This window comes from Rhamphochromis sp. 'chilingali' (genome assembly GCF_963969265.1).
Source record: "Rhamphochromis sp. 'chilingali' genome assembly, chromosome: 17".
NCBI lineage: Eukaryota > Metazoa > Chordata > Actinopteri > Cichliformes > Cichlidae > Rhamphochromis > Rhamphochromis sp. 'chilingali'.
In genome coordinates, this window is record NC_137944.1 from 369201 (window position 1) to 396229 (window position 27029).

At 44.2% G+C, this 27029-nt stretch overlaps 1 protein-coding gene across 1 annotated transcript; it reads left to right on the forward strand.

Annotated features, from left to right (window-relative positions):
- Nucleotides 1-479: 479 nt before the first annotated feature.
- Nucleotides 480-10855, forward strand: tmem200b (transmembrane protein 200B). Its single transcript, XM_080863949.1, has 2 exons — nucleotides 480-2092; nucleotides 4817-10855. The coding sequence occupies exon 2, from the start codon at nucleotides 4867-4869 to the stop codon at nucleotides 6100-6102; it is 1236 nt and encodes a 411-aa protein (XP_080720075.1). The 5' UTR covers nucleotides 480-2092; nucleotides 4817-4866; the 3' UTR covers nucleotides 6103-10855.
- Nucleotides 10856-27029: the final 16174 nt, after the last annotated feature.

The window sequence follows — 27029 nt, forward strand, 5'->3', positions numbered from 1 at the left end:
CAGGGAGGCCCCAGCTGGGGTGCCAAAGGGTGGAGGTTCCAGAGGAAACAGGCGGTCGACCCCACGTATCACTGATTCCTCAGCTAGAGTGTGACAGTGAGAACGGTGCTTAAAGGCACAGAATAAAACACTCTGTGAATGTGGATTGCTGCAGAGTGTTCAGCCAGAGTAGACAAAGCACTTTATGACTACATTTACTACAGTTTATAGCTGAATTATGGATGAATCTGCTCATTGTTTCCTTCATTGATCAATTGATTTGTAATGAAGGGTGAAAAACCCTATCAATAGTCCACTAAATGATTATCAATGTGTTTTTTTGTCAATCACTCAACAGATTAATAATAATAACTTTATTTGTATAGATATTTTTTAAGTAGACATCCAGACACATAATCAACGTTCATTTCAAAGATTAAGGCTAACATATGAAAGTTAGCTTTCAGCAGTTGTTTGAAACAATAAACAGAAAGCCAAACTGTTGGACAGTTTGGGTGACACAACCTCAAAAGCACGATCACCTCTGGCTTTAAAATCAGAGTAGCGGTGATAAGATCTTCGGAGCTTTGCTGTATAAACACAAGTCTGTCCATGTACAGCCTCATATGTTAATAACAGGATTTTTAGGTGGATTCTGGGTTTTGCCGGAAGCCAGTGAAGGGATGCAAGAACAGGTGTGATATGTGTCCTTGGTGCTGCGCTCTGCACTAGCTGGAGACGAGCTACAGAGGACTGAGAGGTCCACGTCAAGGCGAGTTACAAAAGAAAGGCGGGAGAAAATTAAAGTGTGAACGCTGCACACAGTGACTGCAAAGCTTTGATATTTCTGAAGTGATGGAAACAAGACTGGTTGAACTTGAGTTTCAAAATTCAGATGTTGGTCAAAAAAGAGTCCAAGTTTTTTAAACAGATAATTAGGTGAGTAATGGCTGTGCTTGTCGTTTAAGACGATCTTTACCTGATTTGTCTGCAAAAATCTCGCAGACAAATAGTTTGAGAAGAAGAATAATGTGGAAGGCCTCAAAAGTACTACACCTAAAAATATCAACTCTGTTGAGACTGAGATGTGTTGAACAATAACAGATCACGTGTGAAGAGAAGAACAGCGTAATAAGACACCAGGACGTGGAAGATTGGCACATGCTGAAACTCCGTGTAGCTGACTGACACTACCTGCCGAGAACAAAGACGAAGCTAATGAGCTGTGGCTGCCAGCCGAAGGAAATTCCCCTGTGAGGTCCGACCCACGAGTTATGATGACCCTCGGCAGTCAGGGATCATTATGTATTTTAAATGTAATTAACGGCAATAAGTTTATTATGTGCATAGACATGAAACACAAACGTGCTTTGATAGTCCTTAAGTATACTCAGAGCCATCTGTCCTCTTGCATTAACTAATAACCCTTCACTGTGCTGTCACATAAATGCAGGATTACCAAGCAGTGGAGCTGATGGTCTTAAGCTAGTCCACATTCTGATGTTCTGCTAATGTGGACTCGGACTACAAAAGTTTATCAAAGCGTTACAGAGTCCCAGGACTATGCTTTCATCTGTAGATCATTTGATCCAAAAATCTAATCCATCACCTGGTGAAGCTCTTAACTCGGTGCTGAGGTGTTTAATCTGTAACATCTCATTTTTGGATGGTAACCTTTGAAGTATCCAGCACCTCTGTGAGCGCGCCCACGAGTCCAGGACAGCACAGAGAGGAGAGTGTTAGTGCAGCGTTATAGGTGCACCCGAACGGCTCCCTGTGACTCACACCTCCGCTACTTGTTGAGGGACGCTGCTGCTGTCACACGAAGCACCCGTGCGCACCTTTATTTTCAAATCCGCGTGCATGCGTGCGCGCGCGCAGCAGGGCTGCTTCCTGCTCACTCCGCGGTGCTGGTGCATGGAGGCGGCTGGGCTGGGCTCTGCTCGGCTTGTGTCCGGCGGAGTTGACGGAGTCAGCGCGGTGTCCCTGCTGCGGATATGTGGGAACGGGTTTAGGGCTGGGCTCGATTCAGCCCTTAACCTTATTCGGAGTCATGCGGACGTCGGGTGTCTTCAAACTACCACCGAGCTGCAACAGGAACTCCGAAATCCAGGCAAGTTCACAGAAGCGTCGGAGTGTGTGAGTGTGAGATTGTGTGTCTGTGGTGGTGCAGTCGGAGCAGCTGGGTGACATGAACTCTTTCATTCTGTGGGTCGGTAACGGTGCCGTGAGCTGCTGTGTTGTCGGAGAGGAATGCAGCAGCTCGGTCATCAGACACATTCCATGTCTGTACAGTGTCAGTGCAGATAGTCCGGCACGGCACGACAGTGCATGGCTATCCGTAGTTGAGGGACGCCTTATCCCAGTCAGTTGATAATGCTGTGCTGATATTTTCACCACAGCATTATTGCAGCTGCTTCATTTCCCTCCGTCTGGGCTCCACGGGCTCAACAAGCTGCTGCATTTGACTGACACGGTTCCACCCGTGTGCACCAGCGAACGCTTTCGCATTTGTTCATTTTCGTCATGTATCACAACTTGTGGCTTCTCGGGAATTGAATTGATCCAGACCAGCTTCCTCTGCCGGCTGTAAACTGCAGATGCACCGTATGACTGGGTCAATGACACACTGAGTGTGGGCTTCCAGAGCCACACTGTAGAGAAAGTCCTTTCCAGCAGACGCTGCGCTCCTGTCTGTGTCATTCCTGCGTAATTACATGACCACAGGGTAATCGGAGTTCAGCGCATCATCCGGATCAGGCGTGCATTTACCGTCATGTGCAACCATGCAGCATATCACACCCTCACCGACACAAACTTGTGCCACAGCTGCTGAATGCAGTCTGCTGCTTCTCTCATTTTTGTTACTGCAGCGTTAATCCCACGGCAGAGGGGAATACAGATGTGTGTGTGTGTGTGTGTGTGTGTGTGTGTGTGTGTGTGTGTGTGTGTGTGTGTGTGTGTGTGTGTGTGTGTGTGTACTGGTCAGCACATTTATTTAATACATGGAGATTTAACGACATTTGGTTATCACATGAGCAGGGGATAGCTGTGATGTCATCAGTTGATCATTAAGAGAAAATGATCTGTTCAAACTTTTAATGTTTGATCTTATAAACAGAAATCTACCAGTCACGTGTGTAATATTTACCCTGTGTGAAATCAAAGGCCCGGCCTGACGTCAGCCACTAACTCGTGGCACTGGATGTTTTTGTGTTGCCTTCTGAATGTCGTCCTCATGATTAACTTCTTCACGACTTCCTGTGTCTGTGGCCTCGGATGAAATGGTGACATGACTTTTTTCCATAGTCAGATTCTTTAACACTGACAGCCTGCTTACATCTCACATTAAGGCGTCTGTACTGATAAAATACTTTCCTGATTGTTTGCATGAATGAATTCATTGCTTTTTCATGTAGGACGCTATTGTAGGGATTGTTGATATAATATCTAATATATAATACAGTTGTTAAAGAATTTAATATCACTGGGAAGTTCACTTGAACATGACAGTATCATTGGGCACAGAAATGTGTGTTTAATGCATGTACTCTTTATTACTAAATACACACAGGCTCTTCTTCATGAACAGAAAGGTTTTGGGTCCTGCTGATATCCACCCTTTCCTCACATTTTCCCAGCAGGCGGTAGTCAGTCTATCGTAGATGCCTCATCTGAGCTTTTATGATAAAATCAGCTGCCTGATAAAACAAGTTCAATGAGAACACTGAGACTGATGTCGGACATTAATGTTTCTGTAAAACGTAAACAACAAGCTGGTTCGCTCTATTTTATGTTTTATATACAAGTCTTTCCACAAAAAGCTGGATGTTGTCTGATGAACCCATATTTTATTCACAATAAAACATATTTAACGTGTTTAAGAGGTCAAGAAAGTTGAAAAACCCAAGGAAACGTATCAACAGACAATAGGCAGGTCAGTGCTTAAGTAAAAAGAATTTGCAGTACAAACACGAGACGTGCAGTGGTTTCAGAACTGTAGCAATAACGTACTTAATGATGGGTTAAGGTACCCACTCTTATACTTGATTAAGAGCAGGCACCCTCATATGTCTTTAAGATTTAGAGCTGAGTGCATTATTACTTTGTGTATTTGGCACTCTTCTTAAGCATTCACAGAAGGACAAAGGGAACATTTTACGCTCTTTGGTGCATGCTGCAGTCACTGCGACTGGCTTTTCCATTTCACTTTTCTTTGTTCATTACTGTACAGGAACTTAGGAAGAACAGCAAATATGTGAGTGCTTCTGTACTTTTGTTTGTACCTCATTTAATTTACAAGCTCTCCACAGATGTGGACGTTTGAAGGTTTTGGTGATTAACTCTGGGGAAAAACCCACTGTCAGGTGGCCAGTAACTACAGTGAGCTCTGGCAGGTCTAAACATATGAATAAGTAAATACTAAAACTGAAAAATACTCCCATTACAAAATATTTTTGAAGGCCTCTTCAAATATTATTCATTTCAAACATTTGCCCCCGTGTCTGTCCTCAGGCTGCCATCTCTGGTTTTCTTGTGCAGTGATAACATGAAGGTTTAGATTAGCATTAATTTTGGCATTAGCCTTTGTAGCCCGAGGACTGAGAGCGTGACAAAGGTGGGTTAGTGGTGTGTATCACTGTCTGCTGCAGTTTAACAGTATCACCAGGGAGATCCAGACCGAGCTTCACTCAGACAGCCACAATGAACGTGTTCACTGTCACCTCAGCCACCATGAAAAAGTTCAGACATCTCTGTACTGTGAACATAGTTGCAGCCATTGCATGTGTTTGAATGAACAGAGACATTAACTCTTTACATTTCCTCCTTCCTAAAGCACTCTGACGGGTTGTGACTCAGACCAAGAGCTCTGGACTAATCTGTGCCATGAAGACCAAGAAATCTCAAGCAGTTAGGCCAAGCTCACCTGCCTGCCAACCAAAGTCTCGCTTCACCTTACGAAGTAGAAAGAAGAAGGAGAGGTTGATCCGAGGCAAGCTTCGCATCCGCTCCATGCCTGGAGCGTTCCTAGTGCTTGGCGTGGTTGTGGTGGTTGTTGGCACTGCTCTGGCTGTGGCAGGATACTGGCCCTATCAGATATCAAGGTCGTCCATCCTGGGAGCTGCAGATGGGGAAAGCGCCTCTGAATCACAGACTTCCGGCTGGAGTCTGGGACCCAAGGGCTTCCTGTCCACAGCCAGTCTCATTCACAGTGAGAGGATGAAGCTGTTGGGACCAGTCATCATGGGGGTGGGTCTCTTCATCCTCATATGTGCCAACACTGTCCTGTACGAAAACAGGGACAGAGAGACTCAGATGCTGCTGGCCCAGATGCGCAGTGTTATCTGCTCCGTGTCTGCGGCTGTGCCTTCAGCTGACCTTAAAGAAATAGCAGCAGCCAATTCGATGGCCAAACACTACCAGTGGGTTAGCAGTCTACCAGCTGCCCATCTCAACATTCTCTGTCTGCAGCAGCTGGCCACCTCTGAGCCCCTGCTCCAGAGCAGAAGCACCGTAGACCAGGGGCACAGCATGGAGGGTTTCTACCAGCAAGCTGTTCTTCCGATGGAAGGCCTCCACCACCAGGAGTCAAAGCCTCCGTGTTCCGCCAAAGCTTCCCTCTCCAGCTCATGCAATTCCAGTCAGACTGACTTTAATGCACAGCTGGGTGCTAAATGTGAAGAGAGAGCCAGCTGCAGTTCACACACTGGCCCACTTGTTAAGACCAATGTGTGCCTGGTATCTGCAGGCTCCATGTCCACCTTAGGGGTGGATGAAGTTGATGTCCCAGCTGCTCAACCAAGGCGCTGCCACAGTATGAGCTACAGGACTAACCCTTACACAAAGCGAACTGGTAGGTGTATGGAGAGAGAGCACATTCAGGCAAATCAGCTTGAAGTCACTCGTATGGAGGCGAGCTCACAGGTTTGTGTAAACGTTCTTGGACAGGTTGCCGATTCTGCAGAGCAGACTCACCAAAGCTGGCCTCGGCTAGATCTGGGCAACGGCAGACGATACCTGAAACTGGAGAACAAAGAAGACTCGGTGGAAAAACTGCTGGACCAGTTGGAGCACCAGTGCTCTCAGGGGGATACAAGTTTTGGATCTGGGCCTTTCCAGTGATGGCTGCAAACCCAGAATGGAATAATTATATCTCGATTTGATTTTAGTTTTCACTTCTGTGCAGGGCAGAGAATAACCGAGCCCAGGAATATTTGGAGTACGGCATTTCTATGAGCTCTTTCCCAAGCTTCAGTGGAGTATTGATACACAGCGTTTGCTTGGCTGGATGTGGCAGATGTTTTCTATCATTCAAGGAGATGAACAATATACATCCCCTACACTGATGCAGCTGAGGGGATCACAGTGTTTACTTCTGCTGTTTGGGTTGGCAGCATTGCAATAAATCAACTTGTATGTTGCCAAAATGTGTTTGCCTGTTTCTGGAACACAGCATGCACACAGTAAAAGGAGAGAGACTGTTTACACTGTGCAGTCAGTTCAGAACCAAACTACTCGGACTCCGGAGTCCATAAAGAGAAATGCAACCAGTGTATGAACATGGGACTTTTTTCCCTATTCCAAATGCAATGCATGACAGTGATGTACAATATGCAATATGTTGCATCTCAATTCTTATGCAAGTGATGTCATTGTTGGTTTTATATGCATAAGTAGTAACAAATGGTTATTCTGATTTAAAACAACTTGGATCTTATTCTCGTGTGTGTGTGTGTGTGTAGATAGGTGTATACCCATTTCCTACAGAATCGGTCATGATAACATTGTGCCAAACATCAGAAGACCAGCAGTGTCAGCCTGTACTTCATGTTTGCTGTTCTAGTGTGTTACATTAAGCACATCACTGATAGCTTCAAAATGGACCTTTAATGTTAAAAAACTGCAACAAAGAGCCAACACCCGATCCTGCAGCTGATGACTGTTGACTCATTTTCTGTTATTTTAGCTACTCCATAAAATGCAAAACATAACATTTTAATTACATGTGTCTTCATTAAGGTTTGATGTCTCGTTATTTACCTTTTAGAGCAGTTCACAAACATTTAATAGTGGTTTATAACCCACGTTAATCCACATTAACATTTAGCAATGGCTGCTTGGGACTATAAGATATTTGTTAAATGATTGTGTATGAAAGCAAAGTGCTACTAATTTAGTAACTAGTCTGTCTGATCATTTGGTTAGTGTTTTTGTCATGACTAAAAATGGTGACCAAACCTATGACAATAAGATCCAAGTTAACAAAAAGATTATTGAAGGAAGAATTGTTTGTTGTGCTTCTCCTGGTGAATGCAGTATCATCTTGTAATGAATACAGGGATGCCCCCTTCTTCTGGTGTCCAGTCGACTCTTTCATAGTGTGCCCAGTATTTATGAGGAGGGTGACCAAGCCCCCACACATCTTCCACTCTCGTCACATCATCCTTTGATCAATGGACTGAATGGATTGTGTGGACAAGGCAACCCTGCGACTCCACTTAGATTTAGTAAGGTTGCTGTTACTGCATACAGCTGGGTGTGTGTCATAGAGGAAGAAGACGATGAATTGCAGTCTCCTGGGCGCTCCTTATGTGCAGATGTGCAGGGGCCATCGCTCCATGTTCCTTTGAATCAACACTACTCTGCTTTTCTTTTTGTCTGTGCTGCCTGCTCTGTATGCCACATGTATCTACATGCATACCAAGCAATATGTGCAGAACAACCACTGACTGCCTTGCCCTGTGCTGGACACCAAATTATATAACATTACCATTCCCGTGTTATAAATATAAGGCAAAGCAAAAGTAACATCTTTGCTGTCATCTCATTTATGCACACTGTCCTCTCTACACATATCACTGACAATCCCATTCTTCACAGGAGACCTTGTATATTAAAAACATAGAACTGGGATCTGGACTTTCGCATCCCTCCCGAAATCCTCCAGTTGCAATTATCCTCAGCAAAGCCTGATGTATAGCTCCATATCCCTCCCCTCTCCTTAGCTTTTATTGTTCCTTCAGGGCAGGTATGCAGTCCCTCATGATCTCCTCTTATTTAATTGGTCGTTTACAAGATGGCCTCTAGGTTTCTAACAGCTCATAAAGCTAGCAGGCAGGACCTCCTGCGCTCTGTGGCAAAAGTACAGGAAAGTAGAAAATTACAGAGCTGCAAAAAGGTGTAGATGTGAAAAATGAGATCATAATTTAGAACTTTTGTGCCAGACATTGGGTCTTGTTGTCATTTGCTCAACTGGTCTCTGCAAGCTGTCTCCACACTGCCAACCAAAGCAACGAGAGTAGAGGCTTCTGGAGTGAATGGCTTTGTTAAGCATTCAGCATTCAGACACAGTCATTTGCACATAATTGTTACTGTCCATTAGCTAATGTAGCCAAATACATTAGGATCTGGGAAGCACTGAATAGCAGCATGTGCACAAGAGCTGAGTAATTATTACCACACCAGCACATGTCAGTTGTGATTATACTGGCTTCCTGTTAAATCCAGAATTCAAAATCCTGCTCCTCACATACAAGGTCTTAAATAATCAGGCCCCATCTTATCTTAATGACCTTGTAGTACCATATCACCCTATTAGAGCACTTCGCTCTCGCTCTGCAGGCCTACTTGTTGTTCCTAGAGTATTTAAAAGTAGAATGGGAGGCAGAGCCTTCAGTTTTCAGGCCCCTCTTCTGTGGAACCAGCTTCCAGTTTGGATTCAGGAGACAGACACTATCTCTACTTTCAAGATTAGGCTTCAAACTTTCCTTTTTGCTAAAGCATATAGTTAGGGCTGGACCAGGTGACCCTGAATCCTCCCTTAGTTATGCTGCAATAGACGTAGGCTGCCGGGGGATTCCCATGATGCACTGGGTGTTTCCTTTCCAGTCACCTTTCTCACTCAGCATGTGTTAACAGACCTCTCTGCATTGAATCATATCTGTTATTAACCTCTGTCTCTCTTCCACAGCATGTCTTTATCCTGTCTTCCTTCTCTCACCCCAACCAATCACAGCAGATGGCCCCGCCCCTCCCTGAGCCTGGTTCTGCCGGAGGTTTCTTCCTGTTAAAAGGGAGTTTTTCCTTCCCACTGTCGCCAAAGTGCTTGCTCATAGGGGGTCATATGATTGTTGGGTTTTTCTCTGTATGTATTATTGTGGGTTTACCTTACAATATAAAGCACCTTGAAGTAACTGTTGTTGTCATCTGGTACTGTACAAATAAAACGGAATTGAAGTTCTTTCATCCCATCAGTTTTAAGGTAAAGGGTTTTTTTTGCTGCAGCTTCTTTCAAATCATGTTACTGCTATCCCCTAACGGAGCAACTACAGGTGTTTTAAAGTGAATGTGGCACGTAGCACTTAGGATTTTTCCCCACTGGGATGTTGTGACCAAGTTGTTAAACCAGCATTTGCAGCTCTCAATTCAGAGGAGAGCAATAAAAAAAAGAAAAAAAAAACTAAAAGCAAACAGGATTTTTACTACACAAGATTGCAAGCTGCAACTTTCTGCTGCAGTGAAAGCTGTGAAAAAAGCCAAGTACAAGCTCGGTTTCAAAAAGGCTGGGACACTCTAAATGTGAATAAAAAACGGTTCATGGGTCAACACATTGTATTCACAATAGAGCACAGAAAACATCAAATGTTTAAACTGAGAAAAACGTAAGGTTTTAAGATTGTCCAACATGAGATTCTAGCTGCAGTCCTGGGTCTTCTGTGAAGTCATGCTGTTGTAATAGTTGCAGTATGCAGTGTAGGACTGTCTTGTTGAAATATGCAAGGCCATACCTGAGAAAGATGTCTGAAGGAACATATGCTGCTCTAACACCTGTATATGCACCTGAGCATTGATGCTGTTGATCCAGACAGGCTTTGTAGCTGAGCCCTGAAAACAAGCTGGATGGTTTCTGGATCATTTTTACCTGTGGCTTCTTTGTAATGTACTTGCTTCTTCATGGAAGTCACCATGCCGTTAACCCACATTTATGTACAGCATGAGGAGCTGCATTCAGACAGACATTGATGTCTTTAAGTGTTCCTGAGCCCTTGCAGTGATTTCCATGACACAGTCATGCCCGTTTTTGATGGATTAACGCTCAGAGATCGCGGACATTCAATATTATTTTTTGTCCTGGTCCCTTGTGCACAAAGATTCCTCCAGACTATCAGGATCTTTTGATGATATGTACTCTAGATGATATTCAAAGTCTTCACAATTTTATCTCAAGGAGATTTATTCTGTAATTGTTCCACAATTTGTTCACAGACTGTTGAACTGCTGCCCATCTTTGCTTCTGAGAAACGTATTCTATAAGATGCTCTTCTTCTGCGCGGGTATATTAGTGGCCTACTGCTAAATAACCCAGTCAGATGCCACACGTTCATCCAGCTTTTTCTTTTAGGCACTCAGTTTCCAGCCTTTTGTTGCTCTTTGTCCAAAATGTTTGAGAAATGTTGAAACATGAAATCAAGTTGAAAATGAGCTAATTTTTCATGAAATAATAAATCAGAATCAGAATACTTTAATAATTCCTAAGGAAATGATGTGGGTTACAGTCACTCCAAGACAGTAACAGTAACAGACTGCTATTCACGCCTCTGATTCCATCTATTCATTTAAATCTCAGTTAAAAACTTACCTGTTTGACCGAACATTTTCAGTTAGTGCACATCCCCTATATTTTACCCTTATGTTATTTATCTTCTACTAATGTTCCGCTGTATAAATACCCCCACCTTATATTTATGAATACCCAGTAATTTTATCTTCTAAACTATGCTCTAATGTTTTATTTCTTATTTTGTCTGTACTTTTTTGGGTTTTTTGTTGTCTGTTATAGACTTTTATCTTATATCTTATGTTTTAATCTTGTTGTGAAGCACTTTGGTGTACCTTCGGTTTTAAATGTGCTATATAAATAAAGTTGTATTGTATTGTATTATATTGAATAATATAACTAGTGACATTAGTTACACCAGATTATTAGCATAAAAACTAAAACCAGTAAAGTAAAACTGTCTTGACAGGGCTCTAGACTAACTTTTTGCCATGGGCGTGCCGGTACGCCTAACTTTAAAAAGTTAGGCGTACCGGCACAAAAGTTAGGCGCACACAAATTTTATAATAATTAATATAATGTGTTTTTCTGGATACACTGTGCTTTTTCAGCATTCAAAGATTGATGACACCGTGTCAGAGCTGGCTATGAATTTCAGAAGCATCAGGCCTTAACAGAAAAGTTAGCAATAGTTCTTTTCCTATTACAGCTACATCCACTTCTGTCCTGCCTAGGCTGCTCACTAGGGCTGGGTATCATCACTGATTTCTATAATCCATTCGATTATAGAAATCAGTCCCGATTCGATTCAACTTAGCCTCAGACAGTCAGAAATATTATAATTCTGATCATTTATCAGTACTGACTTCATCAGAATTGTGAACATCACAGCAGATGCCTTTGTGTGAAAGTAACTGAGAATAAAACACAGAAAAACATGAAGGAGATTTTCCTGGTCTGGCTTTTTATAGCAGATAACCTTAAAAATATTCTACAATGTTCTGCATATAAAGTTTAAATTTCTTCAGTACTGAACAACAGAAAAAATAGGCTTTCTTGTCCGAGGTCATTTAAGTGAAAAAGAAAAGAAAAAGACAGCAGCCGACAGCGCTGTAAACAACGGTAGACTGGTGGGTAATAAGGCAAGGCAAGGCAAGTTTATTTGTATAGCACAATTCAACAACAAGGTGATTCAAAGTGCTTTACAGAGACATTAGAAACAAAAACAAATAAAAAGCATGATTTAAAATTGATTAAAACAAGCAAACAAACAAACTAATTAACAAACAAACAAACAAAACAGTATATAAAATCAAAACAGATAAAATCAAAACAGATAAAATCAAAACAGATAAAATCAGAACAGTAGATAAAATCAGTAGTTAAAATGTAAGTTTTGAAATTTAAGCTTAAAGTGTGGATTTGGTGCTTTATTCAAATGCAGCTGAGAACAGGTGAGTCTTCAACCTGGATTTAAATAAACTGAGTGTTTCAGCTGATCTGAGGCTTTCTGGGAGTTTGTTCCAGATATAAGGAGCATAAAAGCTGAATGCAGCTTCTCCGTGTCTGGTTCTGACTCTGGGAACTGATAAAAGACCGGATCCAGATGACCTGAGGGATCTGGATGGTTCATACTGGGTCAGGAGGTCACTGATGTATTTTGGTCCTAAACCATTCAGAGCTTTATAGGCCAGCATCAGAACTTTAAAGTCTATCCTCTGACGGACAGGCAGCCAGTGTAAGGACCTCAGAGCTGGACTGATGTGGTCCACTTTTTTGGTCTTAGTGAGGACTCGAGCAGCAGAGTTCTGAATGAGCTGTAGTTGTCTGACTGATTTTTTAGGTAGACCTGTAAAGATGCTGTTACAGTAATCAAGCCTACTAAAGATGAATGCATGGACTAGTTTTTCCAGGTCCTGTTGAGACATCAGATCTTTTATCCTAGAAATATTCTTGAGGTGATAGTAAGCTGACTTTGTTATTGTCTTAATGTGTTTTTCTAAGTTTAGGTCTGCATCCATCACTACACCCAAATTTCTCGCCTGGTTTGTGGTTTTTAGATGTATAGATTGAAGTTCTCTGGTGACCTGTAATCGTTTTTCTTTGGGACCAAAGACTATTACCTCAGTTTTGTTTTTGTTTAGCTGGAGAAAATTGTGGCACAACCAGTCATTGATTTCCTCAATGCATTTACCAAGAGCCTGTACAGGGCCTCGGTCTCCTGGTGACATTGTGATATATATTTGTGTGTCATCTGCATAGCTGTGATAGTTTATTTTGTTGTTCTTTATAATCTGTGTCAGTGGGAGCATGTAGATGTTAAACAGAAGGGGTCCCAAGATGGAACCTTGGGGAACTCCACATGTGATACTTGTCTGCTCAGATGTGAAGTTACCTATTGATACAAAGTATTTCCTGTTTTCTAAGTATGTTTTGAACCAGTTTAGTACAGTTCCTGAAAGACCTGCCCAGTTCTCCAGTCGTTTGAGTAATATGTTGTGGTCAACTGTATCAAATGCTGCACTGAGATCCAGTAAAACTAGGACTGACATTTTTCCACTGTCTGTATTCAGACATATGTCATTGAACACTTTGGTCAGAGCGGTTTCAGTGCTGTGGTTCTGTCTAAAACCTGACTGGAAGGCATCGTAGCAATTATTCTGTTTTAAGAAGTAACTGAGCTGTTGAGAAACTGCTTTTTCAATGATCTTACTTAAAAACGGGAGATTTGAGATCGGCCTGTAGTTGTTCATTTGTGTCTTGTCAAGATTGTCCTTTTTCAGTATAGGTTTGATTACAGCAGTTTTTAGTGATTCTGGAAACACACCTGATAATAAAGAAAAGTTGGCGATCTGTAACAGGTCTGACTCTAAAGTCTTTGAGACCTTTTTGAAAAAACTTGTTGGCAGGACATCTAAACAGCAGGAGGAGGAGTTCAGTTGACCTAAGATGTCCTCCAGGTCTTTGCTGTTAATAGGTTGAAACTGTTTCATGGTGTTTAAACAGTTTTTTGGTGGACACAGTACATATCCTGGATCTGCTGTTGATGTACCAATTGCTTGTCTAATTTTTTGGATTTTTTCAGTGAAGAATTTGGCAAAGTCATTGCAGGCCATGGTCGAATGAAGTTCAGCTGCCACTGACACAGGAGGGTTTGTTAGCCTGTCAACTGTAGAAAATAAGACCCGAGCATTATGGCTGTTTTTAGTGATGATGTCAGAGAAGTAGGACCTCCTTGCATTCCTCAGTTGTAAATTATAATTGTGAAGTTTCTCTTTATAAATGTCATAATGAACCTGGAGGTTTGTTTTTCTCCATCTGCGCTCAGCTTTCCTACACTCTCTTTTTTCATTTTTCACCAGTGTGGAGTTTCTCCATGGAGACTTTTTCCTTCCAGAGATAACCTTCACCTTAATGGGAGCAATAGTGTCCATTACATTTAACATGTTAGCATTGAAGCTATTGACGAGCTCATTGACTGACCCTCTGGGCAGGTCAGGTGTTGATGGGAAGACCTGGTTAAAAATTGCACTACTGTGTTCAGTTATACACCGTTTTGTGATCACTGAAGTTGATATATTTGTGTGGGCTGAGATTTTACTTTCAAAGAAAACACAGTAATGATCAGACACGGCCACATCAGACACAGTAACCTTTGAAATGCTCAGGCCCTTGGAGATCAGTAGGTCAAGAGTGTGTCCTCTATTATGTGTGGCCTCTGTTACATGCTGAGTCAGCCCAAAGTTGCCCAGAGTGTTACTCAGGTCTTTAGTCCCTTTGTCCTAATAAGCGAATGAATAATACAGAAAACAGAGATTGGAGACGGGAAACTGTTCTTGAAGTACAGAGAGAGAGAGAGAGAGAGAGAGAGAGAGAGAGCTAGCTGTGCATGGAGTGTGGTTTTAATAGTCGTGGAAGCAAAAATTCATGACGACATTGATCAAATGTGAAGCGCAGTTTGCTGCTTCTTTTGCTGCTGGCTCGGCGAATTTTGGTTGGAGAGACAAAACCTGCAGCTCAGAATCAGCACAAAAAGACGTAATCACAGCGCGGACCGGACGCATCAGGATCGCTGAGCTCCAACAGCGTGTCCGTCTGCGGGCCGTCGGGCGAGAAAGCCGAGAAAGACAAAGCTGATTCTGATGCGTCGGGTCTGTGTTTACGTCTTTGTGTGGAGTCTGTGTACCTGCTCTCATCTGCTGTTTGGTTGTTGTTGAAATGGTTTTGTGAGCTTTAATCTGAGAATCTGGCGTTTCTGGCAAAACACAGTTATATTTAAAAGTCGATTCAGGATTTAATGAATTGATATCGCTTTATTCAAGCTACTCACCTCCCACTTCCACCTGCACTTTCAACTGGACCACGGCCAATCAGAGAGGTCCCGCCCCTGACTATCTCTGATTGGTTTAGTCCATGATAGGGGCAAAATGTGTGTCTGTTGTTGACCACAGGGAAGGTTGCAGATTTTTTTTTTTTTTGCTACCCGAACAGTTGGTCGCACAGGTGCAACCAAATATTTTTTTTTAGTCGCACCACTGAAAAATTTGGTCGCATTTGCGACCAAATTAGTCGCACTCTAGAGCCCTGCTTGACTTAACCAAACACTACTGATAGTTGGTCTATCTAAATTCATTGTAACTGAATGGGGACAGCATGACTGTGCGGTGTTAGGACTGTAAACCACAGAAAGAAGGTTCTGGGTTCAAATTCACCATTTATGTGTTTTCTGTTTGGGTACTCCATCTGTCAGTTGAAAGTTATGCATGTTAGGTTGCCATAGGTGGGAATAATTGTTTGCCTCTGTGTCAACCATCAAACTGTGTCAAAACAGCTTTTGCATTATGCTAATAAACATTCAATTCAATTTAATTCAAATTTATGTGTGTAATGCCAAATTACAGCAACAGTTGCCTCAAGGTGGTTTATATTGTAAGATAAAGACCCTACAATAATACGAGAAAAAAAAGAAGCTCCAACAATCATATGAGCCCCTATGAGCAAGCACTTTGGCGACAGTGGGAAGGAAAAAGATTCAGGGTCACCTGGTCCAGCTCTAACTATATGCTTTAGCAAAAAGGAAAGTTTGAAGCCTAATCTTGAAAGTAGAGATAGTGTCTGTCTCCTGAATCCAAACTGGAAGCTGGTTCCACAGAAGAGGGGCCTGAAAACTGAAGGCTCTGCCTCCCATTCTACTTTTAAATACTCTAGGAACAACAAGTAGGCCTGCAGAGCGAGAGCGAAGTGCTCTAGTAGGATATTATGGTCGACAGTATCGAACGCTGCACTGAGGTCTAGCAGGACAAGCACAGAGATGAGTCCACTGTCAGAGGCCATAAGAAGATCATTTGTAACCTTCACTAAAGCTGTTTCTGTGCTGTGCTGAGCTCTGAAATCTGACTGAAACTCTTCAAATAAACCATTCCTCTGCAGATGATCTGTTAGCTGTTTGACAACTACTCTTTCAAGGATGTTTGATATGAAAGGAAGGTTGGAGATTGGCCTATAATTAGCTAAGACTGCTGGGTCTAGAGATGCTTTTTGAGTAAAGGTTTAACTACAGCCAGCTTGAAGGCCTGTGGTACATAGCCGATCATTAGAGACAGGTTGATCATATTTTTTTTTTTGTGTCCCGTTTGGATCTTTACCATCAGAATTGTTGTCTTAAGGCCAAGAAAGATGCCAAGCGGATTTATTTTACCAAGTGGATCATCATGGCCTTGCCATATTGGTCCATTTGATTGACCTTTATTATAATTATGAATTTATTTTATTTTCGGTTGCTACAAACGGGACAGACATGACTGGGGGATAGGACAGGGAGAAAGAATGAAAGAAAGAGAGGGAGAGAAAGAGAACCAAAGGGGAGAAGAGACGGTGAGAAGGGGGGGAAGAAAGAAACAAACAAACAATACACCTGGGTCACCTGTATGGAGAAAAAAAAAACAGAAGAGAAAGCAAACAACAAAGAGCAACATAATAAAAACAGCACCATCACAATAAACTAGCTAGCAGTAGATATCAGTAGATACTAAATAATAAACGATATTGTGCAGCACGCAAGATAGACAGCGCACAATGTGCTTTGAGGCAGCAGCCAAGAAAGCTGTAGTCCGCGTCTGTGATCACCCGTGTGTACACCTGTGAGCATGGACGCGCTTGTATTTCAAAGGTTTCTCCATGTAACGATCTGCTAGGGAGTGTGGGGGGGCCACAGCCCCGTCCTCCAGGGCATGAAGCAGGTATGGAGGAGATCAAAACTCCAGACATCCAGAGGCCCCCAGAACACAAGAGACCAAGGAAGACCAACAGAGGGGCAGCTGCGCCACTGTCCCAGAAAGAGCTGAGGAGAGTCCCAGATGAGGGCTCACTCAGCAGCCACGGAGCAGAAGCCAGGGGGGGGGGTTGCAGTGACGCGCCCGTGAGCTCCGCCGGCAGCCAGCCGTGCCTGAGTGACCGAGCCCCAGGCCGAGAGGCCGAGGGCACCCCACCTCCGAAGTGGCCCGAGCGAGCCCCAGGCTCCAGGCCCCGATAAGCGGCCGCCAAGGAGTGAGCCGGTGTGTACCCGGACGCCCATCCCCAGACACAAAGAACCACCAACGCACCGATGTCTGAGGGAGTCCGCCACTGGCAGGGGAAGTGGTGGTGGGGGGAGATAGGCCTCCATACCTTGGAGGGCCTGAGATGTCCCCAGAGAGGTGGCGCCTGACACCCAACCTGACATATAGACACAGACATACAGGCACACACAGACACAAACATCCATTCCCACCCTCATGCTCTCATATGCACTTACTCCACACTCAACCAACGTGGAGACAGACATAAAGAGACGCTGTACACACGATCACACTCCCCAAGCGTACTCTACGAACCGGGTCTAGGTACCCTTGCCCCTGGAGGGGGGAACTGCACCCAGACCCAGGTGGTGTTACCCTTTTCCCTGCGTTGGGGAGAAGCAGACCACCCCGACTCCGCAGCAGCAGGGAGGCCCCACACTCCAGACCGCAGTCGGACGGCCAACTCCTCCTCCTAGCCCCCCCGCTCCAGCAGGTCGCAGAGGTTGATCATATTTAAGATCGAAGCATTAATTAATGGCAGGACTTCTTTGAGCAGTTTTGTAGGAATGGGGTCTAAAAGACATGTTGATGGTTTGGAGGAAGTAATTATTGAAGTTAACTCAGAAAGATCAATTGGAGAAAAAGAGTCTAACTTAACATCAATGGTACTAAGAGTAGCTGTAGATAATATTACATCTGTGGGATGATTACTGGTAATTTTTTCTCTAATGATAAAAATTTTATTTGTGAAGAAGTTCATGAAGTCATTACTAGTTAAGGTTAAAGGGATGGTTGGCTCAACAGAGCTCTGACTTTTTGTCAGCCTGGCTACAGAGCTGAAGAGAAACCTGGGATTGTTCTTATTTTCTTCAATCAGTGATGAATAGTAAGATGTTCTGGCTTTGCGGAGGGCTTTCTTATAAAGCAGCAAACTATTTCTCCAGGCTAAATGATGATCCTCTAAATTTGTGACACGCCATTTCCTCTCCAGCTTACGAGTCATCTGCTTTAGGCTACGTGTTTGAGAATTATACCACGGAGTCAGGTACTTCTGATTAGAGACCTTAGTTTTCACCGGAGCTACAGTATCCAGAGTCGTACGTAGTGAGGAGGTGAAATTATTAACAAGATAATCGACCTCTGTTGGGGTAGCGTTCAGATAGCTGCTCTGCTCTGTGTTGGTACAGGGCATTGAAGATGATAACAGTGGGTGGATTATATTCTTAAACTTAGTTACAGCACTTTCAGAAAGACATCTACTTTGATAAAGTCTACTCTCCACCGCTGTGTAATCAATTATTGTAAATGTAAATGTTATCAGGAAATGATCAGACAGGAGAGGGTTTTCAGGAAACACTGTTAAATGTTCAGTTTCTATGCCATATGTTAAAACAAGATCTAGAGTGTGATTAAAGTGGTGGGTGGGTTCTTTTACAGTTTGAGAGAAACCAATTGAGTCTAATAACAGATTAAATGCCATGTTGAGGCTGTCATTTTTAGCATCTACATGGATGTTAAAACCACCCACAATAAATATTTTATCTGAGCTCAGAACTAAATTAGATATAAAGTCTGAGAAATCAGACAGAAACTCTGTGTAAGGCCCAGGTGGACGATAGATGATAACAAGTAAGACTGGTTTCTGAGTTTTACAGCTGGGGTGGACGAGGCTAAGCATCAGGCTTTCAAATGAATTAAAAGTCTGTCTGGGTCTTTCATTAATTAACAGGCTGGTGTGAAAAATTGCTGCCTCACCGCCCCCTCAGCCTGTGCTTCGAGATTTCTGGTAGTTAGAATGACTCGGGAGTGCTGATTCATTAAAACTAACATAATCATCCTGCTGCAACCAGGTTTCTGTAAGGCAGAGTAAATCAATTTGTTGATCAATTATTCAGTCATGTACTAACAGAGACTTGGAGGAGAGAGACTTAATATTTAATAATCCACATTTCACTGTTTTACTCTTTGGTTCAGATGTGGATACTGTATTGTTCTTTCTTTGTAATTGTTTATGTTTAAGTTGTTTGTTGCTGGTGTTTAGTTTGTTTTTTGTCTGTTTGGGAGCTGACACAGTCTCTATGGAGATGGGTTTTTGGGGGGGTAGCAGGAGGAGAGAAGCTGCAGAGAGGCGTGTAAGACTGCAACTCTGCTTCCTGGTCCCAACTCTGGATAGTCATATTTTGGGGGGTTTAATAAATTTGTCCATATTTCTAGAAATGAGAGCTGCTCCATCCAAAGTGGGATGGATGCCGTCTCTCCTAACAAGACCAGGTTTCCTCCAGAAGGTTTGCCAATTATCTATGAAGCCCACATCGTTTCTGGGACACCACTCAGACAGCCAGCAGTTTAAGGAGAACATGCGGCTAAACATGTCACTCCTGGTCTGATTGAGTCCCACATTGTTGTGCAAAGTTGCACACCGATTCAATATTGATTTTAGTGACCTCAGATTGGCGTAACCGGGTGTCATTACTGCCGACGTGAATTATGATCTTACTGAATTTACGTTTACCCTTAGCCAGCAGTTTTAAATTTCCTTCAATGTCGCCTGCTCTGGCCCCTGGAAGACAATTGACTATGGTTGCCGGTGTCTCGAGTTTGACCCCCGGCGGGTGTGTCGCTGAGTGGGGAAAAACGGTTAGACACATGAACGGGTTGGTGGTGTACCTGGGACTTCTGTTTAGGACTATGCTTCCTCCTCAACGTGACCCAGCCGCCCTCTTTCCCCAGCTGCTTGGGGTCTGCTGGGGAACAGCTAGCGGGGCCTACGCTATCTTCGGCTGCACCAGCTACAGGGGCCTGGCTAGCTACAGGTGAATGAAGGGTGCGAAGCCGAGTCTCCAATTCAGTAATCCTGGCCTCCAGAGCTGCAAATATGCTACATTTGTTACAGATATCATTACTGCTAAAGGAGGCCGAGGAGTAACTAAACATCTGACACAATGAGCAGGAAAGTGCAGGAGGGACAGGTGAAGTAGCCATGGTGCTAACAAGTCGGCTATGAGCTAAGCTAAGCTAGCAAAACAGTACAGAGACAGTGAGTGAATACTTTGGCTATAAATTAGGTAGTGAGTACACAGAAAGTGTGCTTCGGATGAAGCACGTGAAGATTATACTATGAAAAAATAATCAATTTAAAAGTTTTTAATTAAATTGCTAAGCAGATAAGCTACTCAGAAACACCACTGTGTTTGAGCAGGAACAGGAAGTGATACTCTACCACAGAGCGAGCGAACACCAAGTGACAGCGCCACCAAAATGAGCATTTAACACTGATTAAATGCTCAAACTTAGGGAGCAAGAACCAGAAAATCATGCACACGAGGAATCACTTGGAGAGACTTGTGCTGAGAAACTGGGAGCGGGGAGATACAGAACTAGGTGTACCCATTGATGAGAGATGGCACAAGAATGAACACAGTGAATGAAAATACAACCTCAAAGTAATAAGACTAACAATGACTGAAGACTTGACAATGGAATATACAAAAGATAAGACTTAAATGACCAGTATTAACAAAACACAAGTGAAAATAACACAACTCACTAATGTGGGAACTAAATATTACCTAACTAAAGAATATAGGCTCTCATCACCAGGGATAGCCAAAAACTGACAGCACTATTTACTAAAGAAACAAGGAACATAAAGTCAAAGGAGCTTGCAAAGAAAAGTGTCTGGACTTCTTTAAGTTGCTTGAAGACGTTTCACCTCTCATCCGAGAAGCTTCTTCAGTTCTAAGGTCAAATGGTGGAGAGTCCCAGATATAAACCTAGTGGGAGTTTCCCCCCACAGAGGGACAAAAGCACCCCCTGATGATCCTCTAATCGCCTGAGCCAAGGTGTGAAACTGGGCGTGGGTCCCAATCAGCCAGAGTTTCGGGTGTGTTCATTGTGAAACCTGGCCCCACCTTATCATGCGAATTCCTGAGGTCAGATGGCCCAGGATGTGAGTGGGCGTTAAGGCGTCTGGGAAGGGAACTCAAAACTGGATTATAGATGGCAGAGAGTTGGTGTCGTAAACCCCCGCCTCTGTTCAAAGATGGTCGCTCACAGTGGACATAGATGCTTCTTCAAATCAAATCAAATCAAATCAAATCACTTTTATTGTCACATCACATGTGCAGGTACACTGGTACAGCACATGTGAGTGAAATTCTTGTGTGCGAGCTTCACAAGCAACAGAGTTGTGCAAAATACAATAATGTAAACAAGCAAAATACAAGAATGGCTACATCTGAAACTAATAAATATATGTACAATAAATAATAGTATATGCATTTCTGGATGTGTATACTAAATATTTTTCTACGTGTGTGTGTGTGTGTGTGTGTGTGTACACATATTTTACAAATTAAATACAGTAAACAATAAATAAAATATACAGAGTGAGACATGTGCAAAACAGTGGCATTACTGTACAGTATGGAGTGCATAATGTTAAAGTTCCAGTAGTGAAGCTGAGGTGTCTATGACGTGTTCAGCAGTCTGATGGCCTGGTGGAAGAAGCTGTCTCTCAGTCTGCTGGTACGGGACCGGATGCTGCAGAACCTCCTTCCTGATGGAAGCAGTCTGAACAGTTTATGGCTGGGGTAACTGGAGTCCTTGATGATCCTCCCCGCTTTCCTCAGGCACCGCTTCCTGTAGATGTCTTGGAGGGAGGGAAGCTCACTTCCAATTATCCGTTCAGAGCACCGCACTACTCGCTGGAGAGCTTTGCAGTTGTAGGCGGTGCTGTTGCCATACCAGGTGGTGATGCATCCAGTGAGGATGCTCTCAATGGCACAGTGATAGAAGGTCCTGAGGATGCGGGGGCTCATGCCGAATCTTTTCAGTCTCCTGAGAAAGAAGAGGCGCTGCTGCGCCTTCTTCACTGTTTTGTTTGTGTGTACTGACCACGTAAGATCCTCAGCCAGATGTACTCCAAGGAAGCGGAAGCTGCTCACTCTCTCCACAGCAGCGCCGTTGATGGTGATGGGGGTGTGTACTTCTCTGCACCTCCGGAAGTCCACTATCAACTCCTTTGTCTTTGCGACGTTGAGGGTGAGATGGTTGTCTTGACACCAGTGGGTCAGGGCGCTGACCTCCTCCCTGTAAGCCGTCTCATCACCGTTGGTGATAAGACCCACCACTGTAGTGTCGTCCGCAAACTTCACAATGATGTTGGAGCTGTTAGTGGCTGTGCAGTCGTAGGTCTAGAGTGAGTATAGGAGAGGGCTCAGTACACACCCCTGTGGAGCACCAGTGTTCAGTGTGATGGGGGATGAGGTGATGCTGCCCAGTCTGACCACTTGGCGTCTGTCAGACAGGAAGCTAAGGATCCAGCTGCAGAGGGAGCTGCTCAGTCCTAGATCCTGCAGTTTCCTGTCCAGCTTCGAGGGAACGATGGTATTGAATGCTGAGCTGTAATCTACAAACAGCATTCTCACATACGTGTCTCTCTTCTCCAGGTGTGACAGGGCAGTGTGTAGTGTCAGGGCTATGGCATCATCAGTGGACCTGTTGTGGCGGTATGCAAACTGTAGAGGGTCCAGTGAGTCGGGTAGTGCAGAGCAGATGAAGTCCCTGACCAGCTTCTCGAAGCATTTGCTTACGATGGGGGTCAGGGCTACAGGTCGCCAGTCGTTCAATGAGGAGATGGTGGAGGATTTGGGTACAGGGACGATGGTGGCCATTTTGAAGCAGGCTGGGACTACAGACAGAGAGAGGGAAAGGTTGAAGATGTGCGTGAACACTCCAGCCAGCTGAGCCGCGCATGACCTGAGGACGCGGCCGGGAATCCCGTCCGGACCAGTAGCTTTGCGTGCGTTCACCTTCCTGAAGCACTTCCGCACATCCTCCTCAGACACAGTGTGCGCACTGACGTCATCCGCGGTGCGCACACTGTCCAGTCTCATGGTGTTCGCTGTGTCGAATCTAGCGTAGAATACGTTTAGATCCTCACACAGAGAGGCCGTGGTCTGCGGTGTGCTGGTTTTCCCTCTAAAGTCTGTGATCGTGTTTAGTCCCTGCCACATCCTCCGAGGGTTGTCAAACTGTTGTTCCACCCTGTCCCTGTACTCACGTTTGGCTGCTTTGATCGTCTTCCGGAGTTGGTAATGTGCGTGTTTGTAGTCCGATGTGTTCGCGGAGGCAAAGGCGGTGCTCCGTGCCGCCAGTGCCGCGCGAACATCTCCGTTAATCCAGGGTTTTTGATTTGGGAAGGATTTGACTGTTCTGGATGGGACGACATCTTCCACGCATTTCCTGATAAATCCGCAGACTGAGTCTGTGTACTCGTTAATGTCCCTAGCAGCCACGTGAAACATTTCCCAGTCCGCGTGATCAAAACAGTCCCGCAGCGCAGACTCCGATTGGTCCGTCCAACAGTGCACCGCCCTCAGGGTTGGAGCTTCCTGTTTCAGCTTCTGCCTGTAGGCGGGCAGGAGCAGGATGGAGCGGTGATCTGATTGGCCGAATGGGGCGCGGGGGAGGGCTTTGTACGCATCCCGGAAAGAGGTGTAGCAGTGGTCGAGTAGCCGAGCTCCACGAGTGTTAAAATGGATGTGTTGGTGGAGTTTGGGTGAGACTTTCTTCAGGTTTCCCTTATTAAAGTCTCCGGCTGTGATAAACGCCGCCTCTGGGTGTGCGGTTTCCTCGCTGCTGATCGCGCTGTACAGTTCCCTGAGTGCACGGTCAGTGTCGGCTTGTGGGAGAATGCAAACAGCCGTAATAATCACTGCTGTAAATTCCCTCGGTAGCCAGAATGGCCGGCACTTAATCATCAGGTACTCCAGGTCCGGTGAGCAGAAGGATTTGACCGGGTGCACGTTCGCATAATCACACCAGCTGTTGTTGATCATGAAACACACACCACCGCCTCTGCTTTTCCCAGTAAGATCCTGTGACCTGTCCGCGCGATGCACGGAGAACCCCGGTAGTTGTATTGCGGAGTCCGGTACCTTGTCCGATAGCCAGGTTTCTGTAAGGCAGATCACGCAGCAGTCCCGCATCTCTCGCTGGAATGAGATCCGTGCCCGAAGCTCGCACAGCTTGTTCTCCAGAGACTGCACATTAGCCAGTAATAAACTGGGTAACGGTGGTCTGTTAGTGCGCCGTCTCAGTCGAACCAGAACGCCAGATCTTCTCCCTCTGCGTCGGCGTTTGCGGCCTCCAGGGCCAGAGAACAGAGGCGTCTCAGGTGAGATGAATGGGGGGTCTGCAAACGGAGCGTCCGTGTTGCAAAACTTGAAATCCGGAAAGTTATAAGAAAGACCGTCTTTTATGTCCAGTAAGGTTTGTCGGTCGTACACAAGGAGACATGTGCTACTCGCGAAAAAATAAAGGAAAAGTAAAATTAAACACAGAAAAAAGCTGTTGCTTGGGGGAGCTCGCGACGAGGCTGCCATACTCGGCGCCATCTTGATCTTTCACTCCTCTTTCAAACCATCTGTCCTCTCTGTCCAAAATGTGAACATTGGCATCCTCGAAAGAGTGTCTTTTATCCTTAAGATGCAGATGGACTGCTGAGTCTTGTCCTGTGGAGGTGGCTCTTCTGTGTTGTGCTATGCGCTTGTGAAGTGGCTGTTTGGTCTCTCCGATGTAGAGGTCTGAGCATTCCTCGCTGCACTGTACAGCATACACCACATTGTTAAGTTTGTGTTTTGGCGTTTTGTCTTTCGGGTGAACCAGTTTCTGTCTGAGCGTGTTGCTGGGTCTGAAATACACTGGGATGTCATGCTTGGAGAAAACTCTCCTGAGTTTCTCTGATACACCGGCTACATAGGGGATGACAATGTTGCGCATGGCACAACACAGAAGAGCCACCTCCACAGGACAAGACTCAGCAGTCCATCTGCATCTAAAGGTCAAAGGTCACTCTTTCGAGGATGCCAATGTTCACATTTTGGACAGAGAGGACAGATGGTTTGAAAGAGGAGTGAAAGAAGCCATCTATGTCCACTGTGAGCGACCATCTTTGAACAGAGGCGGGGTTTACGACACCAACTCTCTGCCATCTATAATCCAGTTTTGAGATCCCTTCCCAGACGCCTTAACGCCCACTCACATCCTGGGCCATCTGACCTCAGGAATTCGCATGATAAGGTGGGGCCAGGTTTCACAATGAACTCACCTGAAACTCTGGCTGATTGGGACCCACACCCAGTTTCACACCTTGGCTCAGGCAATTAGACGATCATCAGGGGGTCCTTTTGTCCCTCTGTGGGGGGATACTCCCACTAGGTTTATATCTGGGACTCTCCACCATTTGACCTTAGAACTGAAGAAGCTTCTCGGATGAGAGGTGAAACGTCTTCAAGCAACTTAAAGAAGTCCAGACGCTTTTCTTTGCAAGCTCCTTTGACTACGATGACCTGGATGACTGAGAACCTTCACAGACAAGGAACATAAACTTAAAACACTCGGCACCAAAAGAAACGTACAAAATCTTGAAACCCCAGGTCTCAAACCCACTGACTGTGACAACTGGTCTAAACAAAATAGTCATTAGAATGAGTGACTCCACCTTAATAAACATACACTTAGTCTTTATTTTATTTCTAAGTTAAGTTACTGTGTCGTGTTGTGTTGTGCTGACGTGGGACAGTTTTCCAATTTCATTGTACTATGTATGACTGTGCAATGACAATAGAGAGTTATCTTATCTTATTGCAAAAGTCAGTGTTTGAAGTTTGCAAAGTATAATCTGATTGAGCTTGAAGCGTTCATGAGAAGACTGCTGTGGGTAAAACACTGGTCATCAAAGGTATAAAAGAAACAACAGTCCACACGCTGTTGAATTATTCTGCTTTGAGGCTTTGAGGTTGCATCCCAACCACTGGCAGAGGCACACTGAATACAGTAGAATTATCACACAGTCAGGAGGAGAATAAATGTGAGCAGATTGGTGGTGCTCACCGAGTTCTTCTAAACACACTGAAGCTGAATTAAAGGAAGGTTTTGTTCTGTGTTATGATCTGTTTATGGTTGTTTATGTTGAGCTGGAGTTATGTTTACAGTTGAGCATATCTTTCCATTTATAGTTTTTAGTGAGTGTTGTGTGGCCAGTGTGAAAAGAAGTGAGTGGCCAACAGAATCACTGACATGTTTACCAGTTGTCTCAGGGTTCATAAATCCATCTCAGCTTTGCAAAGGCAGAGTGCAGGAGCCACACAGAGCAGAGAGACAGTTACTTTGACCTTTCAAAGAGAATAATAAAGCGGGTTCTCTCTACAGTCTGCCCTTCAAGCTACACTTTGTCTTTGCACCATACAGCCTCTCCTTCAGTCATCTTACATAAGGCTATCAATTCTATATAGATACTGTACAGTAGCACCAGAGTTGGTATTTATAAAGTGTTTCAGAGTTATTCTCAGGAAACTTAAACCTCCTTAAAATCACAGATTTTAAGTAAAGAATAAATAATGTCTCTGTGGTAGGGCGTGGTCGGCTGCAGGGGAGGGGTGGAGCAGTGGGTTCATGCCGCAGCAAATAAAAAAGGACACTGCCATCACAGTGCCGATGGTTGGGCCATTCCTGCTACAGTCACCATTTTACATGTTCTCCCACAAGAAGCTGTTCGAGTTCTCAGCTAGCTGCAGTCTGAAGTGTGGAAACTAATTTATTATGTAGAGTTTATAGCTCAGCTGAGTGAAAGCAGCCATGTATCATTTTAGAGTTTTCTAAAAAAGCAACATGCCATACAGGTAGTCTACATAATAAGAGGTAGTCAGTGGATATAACCATCTCAAAACAGCAAGATGGAAGCATCTTTACATGGAAACAACATGGAAGCAATATTCTTCTTCACTACACCAACAAGCTGCTCAGAGTTGGAGGCCTTCCAAATCAAGGAAAAGGATTTGAATTTTTTCCATAACTGAAAAATCTGCAACCGTGCTTTAAAGGTACAGTGTCTCAAATCTCACCGCTAGTTATCAGTAGATGTCATTGCA